General features: G+C 39.8%; 1 protein-coding gene across 2 annotated transcripts in view; it reads right to left on the bottom strand.

Annotated features, from left to right (window-relative positions):
• Tomosyn (syntaxin-binding protein tomosyn) overlaps window positions 1-18,490 on the bottom strand; it is a 117,534-nt gene that overhangs the window by 60,675 nt on the left and 38,369 nt on the right. For both annotated transcript variants that reach the window (XM_089592524.1, XM_089592530.1), the window contains exons 2-4: window positions 15,359-15,456; window positions 10,742-10,918; window positions 3,954-4,088 (exon numbers count right to left, since the gene is read on the bottom strand). In XM_089592524.1, the coding sequence (XP_089448650.1) occupies window positions 3,954-4,088; window positions 10,742-10,918; window positions 15,359-15,456 (410 nt within the window). The remainder of the gene's footprint in view (window positions 1-3,953; window positions 4,089-10,741; window positions 10,919-15,358; window positions 15,457-18,490) is intronic.

Here is an 18,490-nt window from a genome sequence, read left to right as displayed (position 1 = left end):
GAAGTAAAACGAGTAAAACGAGATTTGCGGCGTTTTTATTGCAAAAAATGGGATTTTTAATTAACGGCAGGGGTTTTCAAATGTGCGTTAGTTTTTTTTTTGCTTGTTTTTTTTTAATAGAAAAAAATAGAAGAATTCATCAGAACCACCCTTTATTTTTACCTAAAATAATGTTTTTAGGTTGAATCAACGGTACGTTTATTTTTATATTGATTTAAGGGCATACTTCTTTATTGTCAATGTATACCAATTGTGCTATAGGTTTTCTGTACGATTTTACATCTTTGAAGTTTGTAGTCAAGTATTTACAACTTGAGTACTATAAATTATTTCCTTATAAATGATTCCCAAAATATGTATGATATCCTTACAACTAAGCAAGTACTCGTAAAAACTTGACAGGTATCCTTATCTATTCAAAAAGATATAGTTAGGACTGAAAAGGATACTCTTAAAATCTTTTTCAGACCTCAATTTCAGAATATTTCTACATGCTATTGTAAAGTAGAATTGGATGCAAACCACATAATATGTACATTACTTGTAGTTTTATGTACTATCTATTTAAATGCATGTATTTACAAACTTAGCTATCATAAATCGTAGCTAAAGTAAAATCCATAATTTTGCCACACAACGATAAATATCCATTGTTTTGTCATGCCCACTCGCAATTAACGGAAAATTCTTATCATAAAAGAAAAAGTATAAATTTCCCTATCCATATTTCATTTCATAGACAATCAGTTAATAAATAACGAAATATTCCCCATACATGCGAGGATCGATAAACTATTTATTCAGCTTTAAGAACCAGACAAAATGAAAAGTAAACATTCGATACGGCACAGGTGAAGCGAAATGATGAAAACAAAATTTACTCGGCGCACGCGATGAAAGAAAAAAAAAGAAAAAAAAAAAAAAAAGAAAAAACAAGTCCCGCTAGTCAAAGAGAAGTAGAAGAAAAAGGGACAACAGAAAAAGAGTACGAATACTTAGTCCATCGATTCCAGTGTATTTACCCGACGAACTGCGCACACTTGAGAATATGTCAGTGAAAAAGGCTTTCAGTCTTCCAAAGTCACACAAAATCACGATTTCAGTCTTTTAAAGTTGTTCGAGGTTACAAAAAAACCTTCAAAGACAGTTTTTAAAAGTTTCGATGAAAAAAGTCTCAAGCCAGCTTGAAAGCTTTTATCGAGACTTTAAAGCGTGCAGTCTCTCCACAGTATCGCGTAAGTATCAGCAAAACCCATTTCTCGTATCCGACAAACACTCGCTCGCTCGAGCTTTTACGCTCCGAGAAAAGCGAAGCGAAGCCTTGCGCTGTCGAAGGAACAAGCACGAGAAGCTCGAGCAAATGAAAAGCTCCACGAGATCTAATCCACAGAGTTGGGAGTAGCGAAAGACAAAGACAGCTGCTGATGACATCTCTGCTCTCGTGTTATATCCCGACTCCTTGCCTCCTTGAATCATCTTCTTGGAGATATTGTTGAAATCACGCTGTAAATGCGCGAGTGCCGTGAGTTGACACAAGTGCATACATGTGATCCATTGGGTGAACTGATTTTCGAATCATCAGCAAGGATGGACTGACGCTGTCTATAGTCCGTGTTTTATGAATTGTTGTAAAAAAAAAAAGGTCAATGAGTGTAAAAAATACCCTTATCCGCAGTTCGACTTTATGATTCATTGAATACTTGCACAATGACTATCGGATGTAAGCCAGGGCCGGGGACAATTATCGTGGAGATAATGATAGAACTCTGGTGGGGAATCATCGAGAGTTTAATAATAAGCCCGCATCTTCGGCGTATAGCAATAAGCCGGAGCGTATGTTTAAAAATCGCGACATTGCGAACAGTATTGCCGGCTCATTTATCAACAATGCGCTACTGCTGCTTCTTCCATTGTTTCCCGCGAGTCGTGCGGATACAGCGAGTTGTAGCTTTTAGGTTTTGTTGGGCTATTGTTCACAGTGTACGCTGTTTTTCTTTTTTTTTTTTTTTTTCATTTCACATTTTCCAATTTTCTCTGGTTTTTACGGTTTCTTTGCTGCGAGATTATTCCATTGTTGGATTTCATGACGTTTCGAGTGTTGTATGGATTTGTATTTACATTCCCTACTTTAAAATTGTTATGAAGTAGATTTTTTGGGATACAGATTGAGACAGTAACTGTTGCTAATTTGTGAAAGTAAATTAGGTAACTCGAAGGTCTTAGAAAATACTTGTATGTTTTTTCGGAAGAATTTAGTTTTTTTTTTTTTTTGCAAGAAAAGACTAAGAAACTTTGTAGTAATGTTTTGGCAAAACTACTTAATATTTAGTTCTTGAGTCAGGAATTCGCAAACTTTCAAAACAATTTTCATATATTTTTTTTTTTATTCAACACAACTATAAGGTGAAAATAAATTTCAAGTTACGAAAATGAAAAAAAAATTTTTTCATCAAAAACTATATTAAAAGTTTTTCTAGTTTTTGTTGAAAAGCTAAACAACTTTTAATTAATATTTAATTATCTTTATCAATTCCTTGAGGCCCACGTAACGTCGGATTTAAAGAGTAAAATAAATAAATTGCAATAACAAATTCAATTTTCGCCTACACCACGCTAAGCATCAATGAGTCCGCAAAAACATCTCGCATATACAGCCTCTATGAAAGTAAGCCTTAATCAACACTCACGAATACAGCGCTCGTGCTTCGTGAGATAAGCTATGCCGCGCAAGTTTATTAGCGCACATAAAAGCAGAAGCAACGCTTGAATCGGAGGCTACGCGCGTTGAGCGATCGATGAATAGTCTGGGTGAAATTTCGTGCGAAGCCACCATATGAATAAATAATGATCAGTTTATATCAGGTGAGTCGATGGAAATTCGCAGACAATCGTCGTCACGTGGGCGGAAAATTATGGTTTAGCACACATCGTTTTTCGGAAAAAATTTTCAGAATACATGTTAAAATATTGGTTTTCTTTTACACGTTAAATTATTGTTTGAATTTTTGCTTCAAAATCCAAGATCATTTAACTACTTTACTAGCAAACACTAACTTGCCCCTGTATTCCACTAAACTGAACTCTAAAGCGAGGGGCTGCGCACTCTTGAAGTAATTAAAAAAAATTTATAAGTCATTCTGAATCTTTCATAGACTTTAGAAGTTTCCAAAAGACTTCAGACTTTTTACCGGGACTTGAAGAGTGTATATACCTTAAAGTCATCAAAAAAGACTTCCAGTCATTAAAAAAGACTTTATAAATCATTCTAAGTCTTTTAAAGACTTCAGAAGTCTCCAAAAGACTTCAGAGCGCGCAGCCCTTCGCTCTGAAGGCACCCAATCTATTTTTTCCTTACACAGCTACTTTATTTTTGTTTACTTCATCTACAAAATTCAGTTTAAGAAGATTCACTCGGCGAAAAAAGGTTGGCGTCACAGGCTAAAGTAATTACAGACCGTGAATAAACATAAAAAGAAAAAGAAAAAGAAAAAAAAAAAAAAAAAAAAAAAAGTAAACCCAGACAACACAAGAAGGAGAATAATGAACTCGCGAAATCGGTCGTTCGCGGATCACGATAACAGTATCACGATAACAGCACGCACATTTTTTTTTTTTTTTTTTTTTTTTCATTCAACGCCTATACTCAATAAGGAGCAAGAGGCATAAAAACAGAGGACGTGAGAGAGACTTTTACCACCGGCAGGCCATGCGATAATACGATTGTGTGGTTATTGGCCGTAAAGAGGGGTAACGAAAAGAGGCCGAGTCAGGCACGCGCTTGAGCGTGTATGTGTGTGTGTACATACACGAGCAGAAGCTCTTTATCCTCCTCCATTTTTCATCTCGTGTGTACCCTTAAAACTCCCTTGTTGACGCGTATATGCGTGTGTCCGTGTAATACAAAAAAAAAAAAAAGAAAAAAAAAAAAAAGAAAAAAAAACGAAGGGACTTACACTTCAATGGCCTTGTTCCAGTTGATGACGTAGCCTGAGAGCACGAAAGTCTCGATGTGGAGGAAGTGTATGTTCCCTCGGTCCGTGCCTATGTACAGCCACTTGCTCTGCAGCGGTAGATGCATGCACGTTATCCTGCAAGAGATGAAAAATTTTTTATTAGTGTTGACGAGCACTGCGAATTTTAAATTAATCGGTGAGACAGATGGCCTATGGAGTCCTCTGGCGTCACCACGGATCTTATAACCAGATAATCTAACGATAAAAATGCCTGCATGGATAGCACGCCCGCTGTTCCGTCCCTACACGTCCGCTTTTAATTTCAGCCCTCGCTCCCGTCCCCCTTCTTTTTTGGCGTGCAATCGCACTCGACATACTCAGGACGAAAGAGAGAAAGAGAGAGAGCCTCCCCTCGTAGTGCCGGCGAAAAAGTGCCCCGGAAGCATAGCAGCCGCACTTTCGCTTCGTTCCCGTGACCCAGTGACCCTGACCTTGTGCCAGAGCGCGTGCTGCTCGTGGTGGTGTACAACACGCTTGTTGTACAAGATACGCGCGCGCGTGCACGCCGATGGGCTCAAAGCCAGAATAAGGCGAGTGTTACCCTTCCCTATGTGTACATATACTGTATGTATCAGCTGCAGCTGTGCCGAACGTGGTGTGCTTTGTTTTTCCCTCCCCTGAGTGCCTATCTGTCTGTCTGTCGGCTGCATTGAGAGCTGATATGCATTTTTTCGAGCGTGATGTATTGGCTCGGATCCGTTCGGCTGGATTTCGAAAGTTCTCCCAGCAAAGCGATCGATTCCACCGATGCGCCAGATGGGCCGGCTTTGAAAATTTACGGGCTGTGATAAAGCGTCCGCGGCTGTGTTGGACGGAGGGAGCTCTCTCTCTCTCTCTCTCTGTGGCGGCTTCAGCCTTGGGCTTGGGTTGGTGGGCTCGTTTCGAGAGGCGGCTCGGTGCCAAGTAGGTGCAGCCGTCGCGAAAATTAAAACGGGACTATGTGTGTACTGTCGCTTTCGCGCGAGGATACCTACTCGTGTATGTGCGGCTTTTGATCGATGGCTCTTTGATCATTTTACTTTCGTTCCTTTTTTTTTTTTTTTTTTTTTTTTTTAGGCTCGCAACGAAATCCCTCGGTACGTGTACTTACTTTTCAAGAGACGAAGCTTTTCTCGACTTTTTTTTATTTCCTCGGTTATTTAATTTCCGATGGCTGTATTGGTTTTCAAATGCATTGTGAGCATTAAATCGGGAAGTTCTTGTTTGATCTTTTTTTTATAGCTATTACTTGTAATCGATAAACTCGACGAGCCGTGGAAACCGTATTATGGGAGATCGTTAAAATGTTGACGAAGACAATAAATCATAGCTGGCAAGCGTTTTGCGATTAAAAATTTTTTATGTATTTTATAAACTTGACAAGAATTTCAACGCGACCTTGATCGTGAGTTTATGGAATTTTCTGCGGTCGGAAGCATGAAACTTGGATTTTTAATGTGTCGTGTTTTGAAAATTAAAAAAAAAAATTACGTTACACGATTAGATAATTGTATCGAACAAGTGAATAAAGTCTTGCACTGGCAGTGAAATATGCGTAACAAACTAAAAATCTTGTTTTTTAAGTATAAAAAATGCTCTGTTCTCAATAAGTGCCTTTAAATCCACGCTCCTGACTAAACACAACTATTACTATTGAATTTCTCAGTCATTCACGTTTGATGGATATTTTTCCAATGCATGCGTCTGACTAAACACAACTAAGACTACTGAATGTGTGGGCGATTTTTTAAATGCACGTGCCTGACTAAACACGACTATTTCTACTGAATTTCTCAGCGACTTGCGTTTTACGGATATTTTTCCAATGCATACGTCTGACCAAACACAACTATAACTACTGAATTTCTGGGCGATTTTTTAAACGCACGTGCCGGACTAAACACGACCATTTCTACTGAATTTCTCAGTCACTCGCGTTTGATGGATATTTTTTCAAATAACTCACTGGATCCAAACGACCATTTCTACTGAATTTCTCAGTGACTCACGTTTGATGGATATTTTAGAAGAAATGTAAATGTAAAAAATAGAAATGCATGAGCCTGACCAAACACAACTGTTACTACTGAAGATTAGGGCCATTTTTAAATGCACGTGCCTGACCAAGCACGACTATTACTACTGAATTTCTCCGTCACTAGCGTTTGATGGATATCTTTTTGAAATCACGCGTCTAACCAAACACGACTGTTTCTACTGAATTTCTCAGCTGCTCACGTTTTATGGATACTTTCTATGTTAAAGTCGTACGAATCGAAGACAAAGTGTGATTTACATTATTATTCAAATATTAGACTACTCAATGGCAAAAAGGTGGTTTTCATTTATAAATGAATCAATTCATCATACGTGAAGATATAAACTAAAGTTGCGTATAAATTTAAATCGTGAACCTGTAAGAGTTTGGATGTATAATCATAATACATTCGAAACGTGTGCCAAAAACTAGTCTTACTACTTGATGCTTTGACAAAACATTTATTTTCAATTTTCTGACAGTCATCCGTATTCACCCTTTTCGCTTTAATTAAAACCTACCACTACGTGAGGTACGCAAGAGAGTACAAAAACGCACTTGGCTTATCTTTCAGCTGCTATTCTCCGGCTAAGAACACAAAAAGCCACTCTCGAGCGAACTGATCTGTAATCTCACATACACACACATACACGTGCACATCAAGGACGATGTTTAGAGAGCAGTAGTTGTTTCAAAAAGTGCAAGCTGCTATGCTTCTTTGGTGGACATGATAATTTTCGCATTAAAAAAATACACACGCGTTGGAGTACAACTTGCGCAACTTTACGACCGATGGATTTATGCATTAGGCGCTTGTATGTGCAGCTTGGGCACTACGTGCTAGTGTTGGAAATTTTGAAAGGAATTTTTACACCTCATTGTGTATGAAAAAAGTTGCGAAAACTTCTTTTTTTTCCTCGTTCGCTCGCGTGACCTCGAGACTTGGGAGGAATCTACTATTTCCAGGTGCTTTGGGATATCTTGGGTACAACATAATACACGGTATGTGTTTCAAACAAATATTTTTTTAAGTCCCAAGTAGTATTGATGGTGTACTTGTTACGAACTAGTAAGATAAATTGGATGGCTTTCTCTAACTCTTACCACTACTTTCTAAGTCAAATCACGATTTAAATCGTTTATTTTCATTACAAGTATTTTTCAAATATTATTCACGTATTGACATAAATTATACTTTTTTTTTTCTTTTTTACATCTTAACAAACATCTCAAATGTCTTGATGAAAATAAAGGTCAACTTGTTTTGTAGAACTGAAATTATGGTGTTAAAAAGAAAAAAGGTTTTCTCGATTAAACGTTAATTTTACACTCTCACCACAACTTGCTGCCGAGCCTTGAATTACTCTACCTTTTTATCTTCGTGACTATCGTTTCTTAAATGGAAAGAATCTCAAATACGTGACTCGTAAAAATCATAATAATCACTTTGTATTTGAGACCTTTCGTTCCAACAACGTACGTATCCACAAGTGTTTTTGTACACACGTAAAAGTCCTTCAGTAAAACCACGTATCAATTCACGATTTTCTTCACATCGCAACGCCCTTGTACACACAAATATACACATCCCAACTCAGCAACGCGAATACAATAAACAGTTGATTCAGCCTACCTACACAGAGTCCCTTTCATGCAAGCAGGTCGCTTACAGGCACATAGCCGAGCTCTATCCTCGTATCACACCTACGGCTCACTGCCCCGTACACGACGCGTCCCTCTGTGTGTGTAAGTACACTGATGATCAGCGCCCTTTGCCAACTGCTCGATCGGAAACTCGACTAGACGCGTGACATATGCACCACAACTGCCCTGTGTATATTTTGTCCGACATCTCTCGTGGACGTCACCGCTAACTGCAGTGAACGACGACGAGCAATGCATCGCAGGAATATCAGACTCTGTCGGAGCTCCTTTTGGCTTCTTTCATCTTTTCTTTTGCTCAGTCTACAGGTGACTGTTAAGTACCGCTAATGGTGATCGTTCTCGCTTTTTTACTGTCTGGAGAGTCGTCAAGGAGGTGAGGAAGTTTTGGCACGTAAAATCAGAAGGTTTTGCGAGACTCTCGGAAATTGTTGTACGGACCATCGATGCGTTGTATTTGAGGTTCATTTTTTTTTTTTTTTTTTCTTTAGTGGAATTGAAAATTATTAAAACTATATGCCCAAGGGATATTTCGTTGTCCATCAATCATGATTTTCGTGAAATCCAATGGCTCTTTCGAATTAAAACATTTTCACAATGGATGTTTTATCGAATATTGAATTTCATATATTGTGCCTGAGGCTTCGTTGTGTTCGATTTTACAGGTTTCCAAGGTGAACGTTACACGTTTTCGTCGATTAAAGATTCGACTTTTGAGTAATTTTTTTCTGGCCAACCACATAGTCGTTATTGATTTCGACCAAAACAGGTGAAAATCCTCAGCAACCCTTGTGTTTTTTGAGTCTACTCGATTGATAACTTATTCCTTGGGTAACTTCAAGATAAGCGCGAATTTATATTTAAAGGGCTTTGATGTGTGTCACTGACAAGAAGGAGTACTATACACGGAACTTTGACGTTTAATCTAATTTTTAAATAAAAGTAATCCTATAAAAACAGGTACTCGAGAGTTCACTTGCTAAAATCTGTTAGCATTACTCACGAAAATTTTGATTGTAATCGACAATTTGGTATTTTATTGCATATTTTTCTGCCAATGCTGTTTAATCATTACCATGGAAAGACAATGATGTCATGGGTTGTTGAAAACAGTAGAATATCAAAATTACTAAATAATGACTGTAATCTCAAAAACAATCAAAATAACAATCTCTATTATGTATGATTATTATAATCTGATATAAACTGTAGCACAATAATGAAATTTGAATTAATTAACAGTCAACAACATATATTGTATATATATATGACTGCATTTACGTATTGAGTAATTGGAAGCCTCATTATCACTCGTACTCATCTCTATTTACGTTAAATGTTATGAAATTTATGTGGAGCACTTTTATTAAAAAGATAATTATAATTAATAGTCCCCGCAATTAAGCTGCGATATTCATTATACTTGTTACGCAAACTCCAATAATAATAGCATACGTCGCATTCGTTGCAGAAATGAATGGCATATGTATTTGTTAATAACTGGTTGAGCTAATTATTAACAGTCGCATAATTTAGTTAAAAATAAAGTCATTACGTCGTTGATTACAGAACTTATATGGTCATGTAAGATTTTCGTAACTTTGTACGTATGAGCGGTACAATAAATATTTTTAAATCTTCGAGTTCACTTTCGCACTTTGGATTGAAAAAAAATGAAATTCAAATTAAATTTTTAATGAATACATGCTTTGTTAATGCAACAACACTACGGCCGTCAATCACAACTTGTGAGACCACGGACAGTGTTACACCACATGGAGTTGTTAAATTTTTACGAGGTTACGTTTGGCCTTGGTTTTATCATTTTCTCAACAAAATACAAAAATTAAGAGTTCTCGAAAAATGGAAAATAAATTTTAGATGAGAAGTATTAGAAGAACTCTATACCATTAATTTTGGGAAAAACGATACAACTATTTTGTTTTTTTAGAGTAATTGCCACATAAATCAAACAAACTTTTATTGCAATAAAAAAAAAAACCTCAAATTTTTTTAACGGATAACATTACACAAACTGAAATTTTCTAGTGCGACTCTCAACAAAAATTTTCCCACGGAAGGAATCGCTCATGCACTCGATAGTCAAGCTTGCGTACCGATAAAGACACTATTTGCCACCCACGAATTATTCAACCCCGTGGCGCTTCGCGTTAATTTTCCAAGCTCGCCACCCAAGCACTCGTTTCTTTGTGGACCCCTTAACCAAGCGACTCGAGCGAAATGAAAGAAAACAGGGGACAAACCCAAGAGGAAAGAAGACGAGACCCTAGAACAAAGCAAACATCTCGAAAATTACTACGGCCGGTGGCATCTTTTCCCCGTTGTTGCGCTGCACCGAGTCAAAGCGAGGGCCAAGTTTTCCTCCCACCGCCGTATACTTACTTACCGTACTCCCGCGCAAGGAGACCGGCGTTTTCCACCTATATATATATATATATACACACGCTTGAAACCCGACGACGACGACGACGGGAGCAAATTTCAATTAACGAGACCAGCGCGCGAAACCTCCCCCCATCTCGCTCCTCTTGCTCGTACCTACGTATACATATACACGTGGGGGAATACGCGCACCATCCACGGCACAATGGAAATTGAGGGTTCGCTCGACACCGTGGGATCTTCCCTTTCCGCGCGAGTGCGAGCTCTCCTTACGCTCCCCGGAGATGATGCTTGCCTTGTCGCACCGAGTTTGAGCAAATAAGTAAGCGCGTAAAATAACTTTCCAGATTTTCAAGCGCGCCCTTATATTCAAACACGCATATGGTCGGCGTACGGTTCGCATTGTATTTAAATAATGACACCGGACCAGACGCAAAAAAGTGGAATACATAAAAAATGGCACAACAGGAAGCTCAAATTGCTCCACCGCGTCACAGCTCTTTACTTTAGAGCTCATAAAATAGAGTACGGTTGGATATGATTTTACTTGTTTGAAAAAAAAAAAAAAAAAAAAAAAAAACTGTGACAAGATAAAGCAGTTCGAACTACCGATTCATGTTGAGGAAGGAGGAAAAAAGGTACTCACTTGTCCCGCTGAAACTTGAGGCTCTGCACGACCTGGGGCACCTTCTGTCGGAAGTTCCACAGGTGGATGGTCTCGTCGGCGGTGGCCGTAATGAGGGCGCCCTCGTTGACCAGGAACTGTATCTGCAGGACGGCGCTCTCGTGCTTGACGTGCACGTCCACCCCGGGCGCGCCCAAACTGTTTCGAGCGATCGTAGGTGATACAGTCAAGGAAATTTTGCCTCTCTATTTCTCGATACGTGTACATAATTCGTTGCTGCCACTGGCACGGGAAGAGCGTTTGGGGGGGGGGGATGCAGTGGTGCGTCTGACGCGGGTGAGAATAAATGGAAGGGGTGATATTTTTCAACCCGAGCCGAGGAGTTAGTGCTGCTGACTGGCTGCGATTTTAAATGGGATGCTCCGCAGCGTGGAGAGGATTGAAGCTTTTTTTTTTCATCTCGCGGATCTTTACGGCGAGACCCAGTGTTTGAGTGATTCATTTTTATTGCAAGCTCCTTTTATGGATTAATATTTTTTTTTTTTTTTCTCGTGTGTTGTGTATTATTTATCGTGACTACGGCGTCGTAAAGTTGCTTGGGCTGACGTTTTTAGAAAAAAATTGAAGCTCTTTGTCATTTAGGAGAAGTTAAAGCAGGTGGTGTACGTACATTATTCTTGAAGGACCTTATTGGTTGGCCATAGAGTTAAAAGGGTCTCAAAATTTTACAACATAGCCACGAGTCCAGAAATAATACACCAGTCCGGAAGAGTTAAATTAATGAGTTACTATAACAATCGTGAGCTTACGTACTCAACTGACAAAAAAGTAGAAAAAGCAAATACGGAAAACCAATGAATCTCCATGACTCGATGGCATTGGGGTCTCAACAACGTTGTTCTTTTAGAATAGTACATCCAAACTCTATGCAATAAAATGCAAGAAAAGTAGCCTCACCTTCTAGAACAAGCCATTAAGGTAAACAAATGGTTAAATAAAACTATCGTCGTCTCTAACTAACGAGTTTTACTATATTTGCGCCGCGTCACGCGACACTTGCACGGTCCTACTATACAAATAACTGTAAGGTGACTTTACTTTATTATATGAAACCGAAATGAAGAGCAAAACTGTAGAGAAAGAGAGAGAGAGAGAGAGAGAGAGAGAGATAGACATAAAGGAAGCTTGTAAACTGTATACCTTAGTGTAAGTGGAGAAAGTGATTTTCAGGATAAGTAACGCGCACTCGGCTCGTGTGCTTGTCACGGTAAATATCTATTGTGTGTGGGCGTATGTGTGGAGGTGATGGTACGGCAAACATAAACATCTCGGGGAGAATCATAAAATTTTCTTGGCAACGAGTTTGGCTCGTGTGTACATGTTGGCTCGAGCTAAATAGGGCAGGTATTGGCGAAAAACTTGTGCATGAATATGCATCTTTTTTTTTTTTTTTTTATAAATACTGCAATTTGCTTCTCAATAAGAAATATGATTTATTTTTGGATACCTTGAAATAATAAACTAATTCATTTGAGTGTCAAAGAGTAACTTTTTACAAAAACTATTCATCGTATATTTTATAATTATCGTGAGATGAAAAAAAACGTACATTTTACACAGAAAAAGTTGTATTTGGTAGAAAAAAAAAAACGAATTTTTCAGGTATTTTAAAACTTTTTTAGTTTGAAAAAGTACATTTTTCATCAAGTAAAGAAAAACTAAAAATAAGTGTCTCAATGATATAATATTGATTGGTAAAGCTATTCAGGACACCTATCAATTTTTGAAAAAACACAACAAGTAGAACAAAACAAAAATCACTTCGAAATGCACTAAAATTCCATAAAATGCTTCTTATAAACATCTTGTAAAAAGTAGATATTTTTTTTATCGTTTGTATGATTTTTTTTTACTTTTATACAACTTTCCTTCTCTGAAACGATTCAATTGGTCGATACATTATTGACCATTAAAATAAACGCGTTTAAACTGACCATTATCAGGAAGCAGTAATTGATTTTCAATTAATTTTTCTCTTAAGCAAACGCACAACTAATTTTCCGTAGCCTCTGCCTAGGCACGGACCACTTTTCGCTGTACATTTAGCTCCGGACAGCGTAAGCCGTGAACGACGACACCCCGGCGTCCGCGGAAAACTATTAGACGCGCGCATTATCGACAGGCACGTATATCACACGTGGCCAATCCATCAACCCGATGCACGTGATGGAAAAAAAGGGACGAGCAGAGAGGCAGCCGTTTTTTCATCCCCTCACGGCCTCGCGCTCAAGTCCACCCGTAATTAAAAATCGAATCCAGAACTGATGCCCCCCGCGCCCTTCCAATTTTCCATCAGACAACACACACATCCTTTCGCAGGTTTTTTTTTTTTTTTTTTTTTTTTTTTTTTAATTCTACTTCGTAAGTGCAAATGTACGCGTGAGTAGGTACGATTTAATGACGACTCCAGAGGACTAATGGATACCTTGTGCACTTGTCGGACACGAGCGCGTGGGCTTTTATCGCGCGAGCGACTGAAAAGCTCAACATCTCGGATCGGAGCTTTAAAAACCCGTGACCCGAATAACGAGACGTATTTATTTGGCTCCGAGAGTGTACGAAAATGCAAATGCCCAATGGTCCTTGGATTTTAAAACGTGTGGCTCGATGATGCCGCAAGGACTATTTTTCATCATCGCCGCTGCTTTTCTCTGATTGAAAAATCGGTCGTTAAAAGCTCGTTCTTAAAGACCAACGAAAAACGCTTGGATCGAAAATTAAAAAATCTTTCACGTTGACCCAATATAAGCAATAACGCGCAGAGGGTTTGTGGAATTTCCAAATTGAAATTTTCCTTTCCGTCAGACGCCATTACCCCCCCTCCAGCGGCGTACCTATAGCTATGTTTCCTCAAAACGCTCATCCGCACCGAGTCCCCCCCGACGAAATTCCAATTCGCCGTCGGGAAAATCCCCGTCGGATCAAATTTTAAGTATTCACAATCTCAGCGGCTTTCAACCACTTACACTCGCATCAGCTCTACCGAGAAAGAGATTGACTTTTTTTCCACTCTTTCCCAACGGAGCGCCGGTACACGTGAATCGTCACTCGAGGCGTTTGAACTCTCGTATCAGCGGCCGCGTACATGTGCACATACACGCGTAGTACGGGTCAATCGAATCAATTAAATCCCACGCGCGCGCGGGCCTCGGGGAAGAGCGACGTTTATTAGATTCTGGAGCCACTTGACCCTCGGAGGCCTCTGCAGTACAAACAGTAGATATGTTTCTTACGATGACTAATCGCTCGTCGATTCATATAAACGCACGTACACTTACATGTGTCCAGGGTGAGTGAGTAGTGGCAAGACAGTCTCGATGCATAACAAATATTTAGGGGTGCTCGAAAATGAAATCGTCTAAAAAAAAAGACTAGAAAATTCTCAACCGGTTATTATACCGATGGAATAAACAGTACCCATTTGTTGTGTATAGACTGCACGTATCAACGGAATAAACTAATTGTGCGTGAAGATCATGTCAAGATAATAAATAATATGTACTAATCAACTAATGCCGTTCCTTGTGCTCACACGCGTTGTTTATTTTATTAATTCCACAACCCGATAACTATATAGTTTCCGTTACGTGTACGAGAGCAAGGAGATATTAAATGTACAGTTACATAATTACATTAAGGTGGTAGGTAGTCGCTCGGTTACTCGAGGCAATTATCCATACACATTTGAATTATGTTGTCTTTGCGTGAAGCCACAACTTTTATTGCTAATAACGTGGCGTCAACAAGGATTGGGATGTATAAAGTACTCGACAATGTTTACCCTCGCACTACGTACACAAAAAACAATAATAAATGAACTGGAGTGTCGAAGTATCCATAAAATTTTGGTATTGTTTTTCCCGTACATCAGAGACAAGACTTAAAATAATTATTTGAAGTTTGGCTGGAGAGCAGAGCTACCGATGGCCGTTTCGTGCAACTTTGCTCTGCACCGAGGATCATTTGCAAAGCTCTAGGTCACCCGTGGTTCCATCGACCCAAGTAAATTTCGTTATACAAACGCCACTCAATTTCCCGCTCTCGATTTTCCACGAGGAGTCAAGTCGGCGGTAGCGCTCTTAACGAGAAAAGTTGGGACGCTCCTCGCACAAAACCCCACCCAAGCGACGACAGCAGCCGCATCCTTTCCATACCAAAGATTTTCCTTCCTTTCCTTTTTTTGGAGCAGGAAAAATCCTCCCCCGCGTCAAATACATACACACTCCCCGAGTTTATCGCCGCGTAACATCATCAAAGTGACACCAAACGCGATATTCGTGCATGGGCCGTGTGAACAAAGCAATCAGCCGGTGGCACGCGATGTTGCGAGCTTTTGACTCTTGGAGAGCTTTTCAAATTCACGCCAATGATCTCCAGACTGATGCTTCCCTCTCGAGGCCCGTAAAACGTCCCGTTTCCAATCAAGCGTCACCACGCGAACAAAAGTGCGGGGGATAACGACCCACTCGAGTTTTTTTCTACCTCTGTTCCCACCCCAAGCTTTCCCGGCTTCTATCCCGCGAGGGATATCGGGGGCATTAGATATCGATTTAAGCTCATGTATGGCAAAAAGGATACATCCGCAGGGATCCTGTTTTGGTGCCGATGGCCAGCAGCTTCTGGACCGGGTCGTAGGCCATGGAGATCGGCTGGTGCGGAAAGCCATGCTTGAAGGTCTGAAACAGAAAGCATTTGTAATCCATTAGTCCATCGTTGTGCTTGCAAGCACGTGTGCGCGCGTGGATTTATGTTGGAGGGTATCCCACGACAACAGGATGTAGATAGGAGATACACCGTTGTTACGTATAGGCTTATCTGGGCGTATGCGAGAACTGGAGGCTCGTTTTCGCTTCGAGGCGTGCTTTATCTTGCGTTTGCGTTCGATGCGTTTGTCATTTTGGTTTTTTAAAGCGGGTCGTGGGACTTCACGGAACGGGAGGCTATCGGTAAAAGAGTTGTAGGAAAATATTTCAACGGAGAACATTAAAGGTCAAGCGGGTGCTTTACTTTTACGGATTGCAATATCTAGGTAGGAAAAATTAATTTTTACTCTTTTCACAGCACCGTCTGGAGGGACGAGTCTAAGTTTCGCTGCAATGATCGCACGAATCAACCCAATTTTAATCGAGCATATTTTTTTCGTGCTAATGAGTAATATTTTAAATTTCTGTTTGATTACCGGAGCATTAAATAATCAAAACTATAAATTAGTACAAAACTAATCGGCAAATAAATAAAAAAAAAAAAACTGTAATTGGCTCAAAATATGTATTTAGCACTTCACAAACTACTGCAGTCGAGCACAATGTCAGGCACATATAAGTCAATCTTCGAATGAATCGGAAATTCACCAATGCATACATCATACATGTATGATGGGAGCTACCCCAGTACTGTATTACCGCTGGTCCTACATTCGTGTCAATGGAGAGGCTATTCCTGTACACATAGCGCATCCTAATAATTTATAGGATACGCAGGATGAAGCATAGATGGCTTGAATCTCCATCGATGCCTCCACCCTCCCGAATTCCGAGTTCGGACTGGTGTGGCACAAAACAACCGTACAATGGGGTATTGGGTGACACTATCATGTTTCCATTACTGATAATCTAGCTGTTTCTCGAATCAGCGTGTCAGCTCCCGTTATCGAATAATCAGCACATCGAGAGAAGTTCTATTGAAAAACTTTTATCGAAAGATTTATCGAAGAGCAGTATACGCTGAAATAACGCACGCGAGGCTCCATTAGTTACCAGCTATGAGTAGCGCGGGGAGGAAAAAAGAAAAGACTTCGAGTGGTCCTCGAGCCATCTGAATTAGTACGGGTCCTTGGGTTCTCCGTGGATGAGCCAACACTCGCTCGTCCCCAGCTATTATTTGTGTAGGGGTATCGAAGGTGGAAGAATAATGTCGCTGAAGTGTGCTTTCGAGTGGAGGTTGTTGAGGGTTGGCCTTTTTTTCGGACTACCGAGAAGTGCGCATAGCAATTGGAGGGACAATACGTCGATGTTTCAAAAGCAACTCGTTCCCGTCAAAGTTGCTTATTTCGTTGGTGCTCTCGTGGCAAATTTGAATGTCTCGTCTAGCAGAATTGGACAAAAAAAAAAAAAGAAAAAAAAAACTTGTGTCCAGCGAAACCGAGACTGTACTTTGCTTTCAAACAATATACCCGTGCAGTCCCGAGCATAAAAAACTTCGGGTTATTGAATCCGAAGGAAGTTTTCTCGTGGAGTTGAAAAGGAAATTTTCACTCGACGCCGATATCATCGCCGAGTATACGTGTACAGGGTATATTTACGGCTTTTTCAACTTCGCGAGACTCCCAAAGCGCCGAACTTGCGAGGATACACGCGTACACACTTTGACACTACAGTGCGTTGTCAGCGCCTTGTTTTTGTTCTCGAAACTTCGATTGCCCATCGGATTGCAATTTATATGGGAATCTGATAATGGAAATCCCGGAGAAACGTAGATCTTCCCTATTAGAGAGCTTAACCGGGAAAGTTAGGGCTAAGAGCTGGATTCGAAAGGGATCGGTTTTAATGGGCTCCAAGTCTGAGGTATGGACCGTCTTATCTTTATCTAATCGTACGACCATCTGGGTCCAAGAGAATAAATTACTCGCCGATGCTAGGATTCAAAGTTACGATTTAAACGATGATGACGAAAAATTAAAGTAACCCTACTGTTTACGAATTTTTTTTCAATTTTCTAGTTGAATGACATACCTTAGCCGTTACGATGTATTTAATAAGTCTTTACTTTGCTACTAAAGATTTCTTAATTCGAGACTCCAGTATTTTTTTATCTTTTAGTCGAAGCATATACATCTCATTACATGCCATTGTGACTACACAACATATCATTGCATTGTACTTATATATAGTGTTGGGTACCTAGTAGAATACAATAACCATTTGAAACAATACAAAAGATGGGAAAAACAAACAACAAGTATAAGAAAACGCAATGACCATTTGCTTTTTATGCGGTGATTTTTCCTAATTCACGCAATCTAAGCATACATAATGAAGTAGGGTAGGGGACTTTGGTAAATGTTTGCCCAACAATAACAGGCATAACTCGTGAAAACGCGCTCAACATCATTCCAAACACAAAACACGTGCTTTTATACTTAGTGTTGCTTGCCCATACTCCTCTGCCCCCGGGCCCCCCTCTCGTTCGGTCTGCGTGCGAGGGTGTATTTAGCAGCTCGGCATTACAAATTTATGAAACGTGCTCGAAACGCAAATTCGGCGTGCGCCTTGGATACGCGAGAGTTCCAGAACAAACATTGATTTTCGGGCTGCGATGGAAGGCTGATAACAAACGAGGGGTGTGGAGCCCCGTTTTATTTCAAACGCAGCCGCCGCTTGTCTTTGTTTAACGTCTTTTGAATACCAATGACCCGCACTGCTGAGTAACCCCATGAATTTTGTATTAGTGGATTAGCAGTCAATCGGACTTTTTGTCGTCGACTGAAGTACCAACTTTGCGGGAGTTGGTGCACGTATCAGTGTGGGCTAACGTTTTATCGGGGATTATTTTGTTTTTGTTTCCCCACGAAAAGCCATTGTTATTACTTTATGGGGTCTTTTCAACAGAACTACTCGATGACAGCATACTTCTCCGTTAACTTGAACATCGGATGAAGAAAAAAAAGTTTTTGTTGCTAAAGTAAACTCATTAAAAGTTACACGTGGGATG

Source organism: Copidosoma floridanum, unplaced genomic scaffold (genome assembly GCF_036245765.1).
Source record: "Copidosoma floridanum isolate Cflo_tuat_1 unplaced genomic scaffold, Cflo_Japanese_pri ptg000001l, whole genome shotgun sequence".
Classification (NCBI taxonomy): Eukaryota; Metazoa; Arthropoda; class Insecta; order Hymenoptera; family Encyrtidae; genus Copidosoma; species Copidosoma floridanum.
This window is presented reverse-complemented; position numbering and strand designations above follow the sequence as displayed.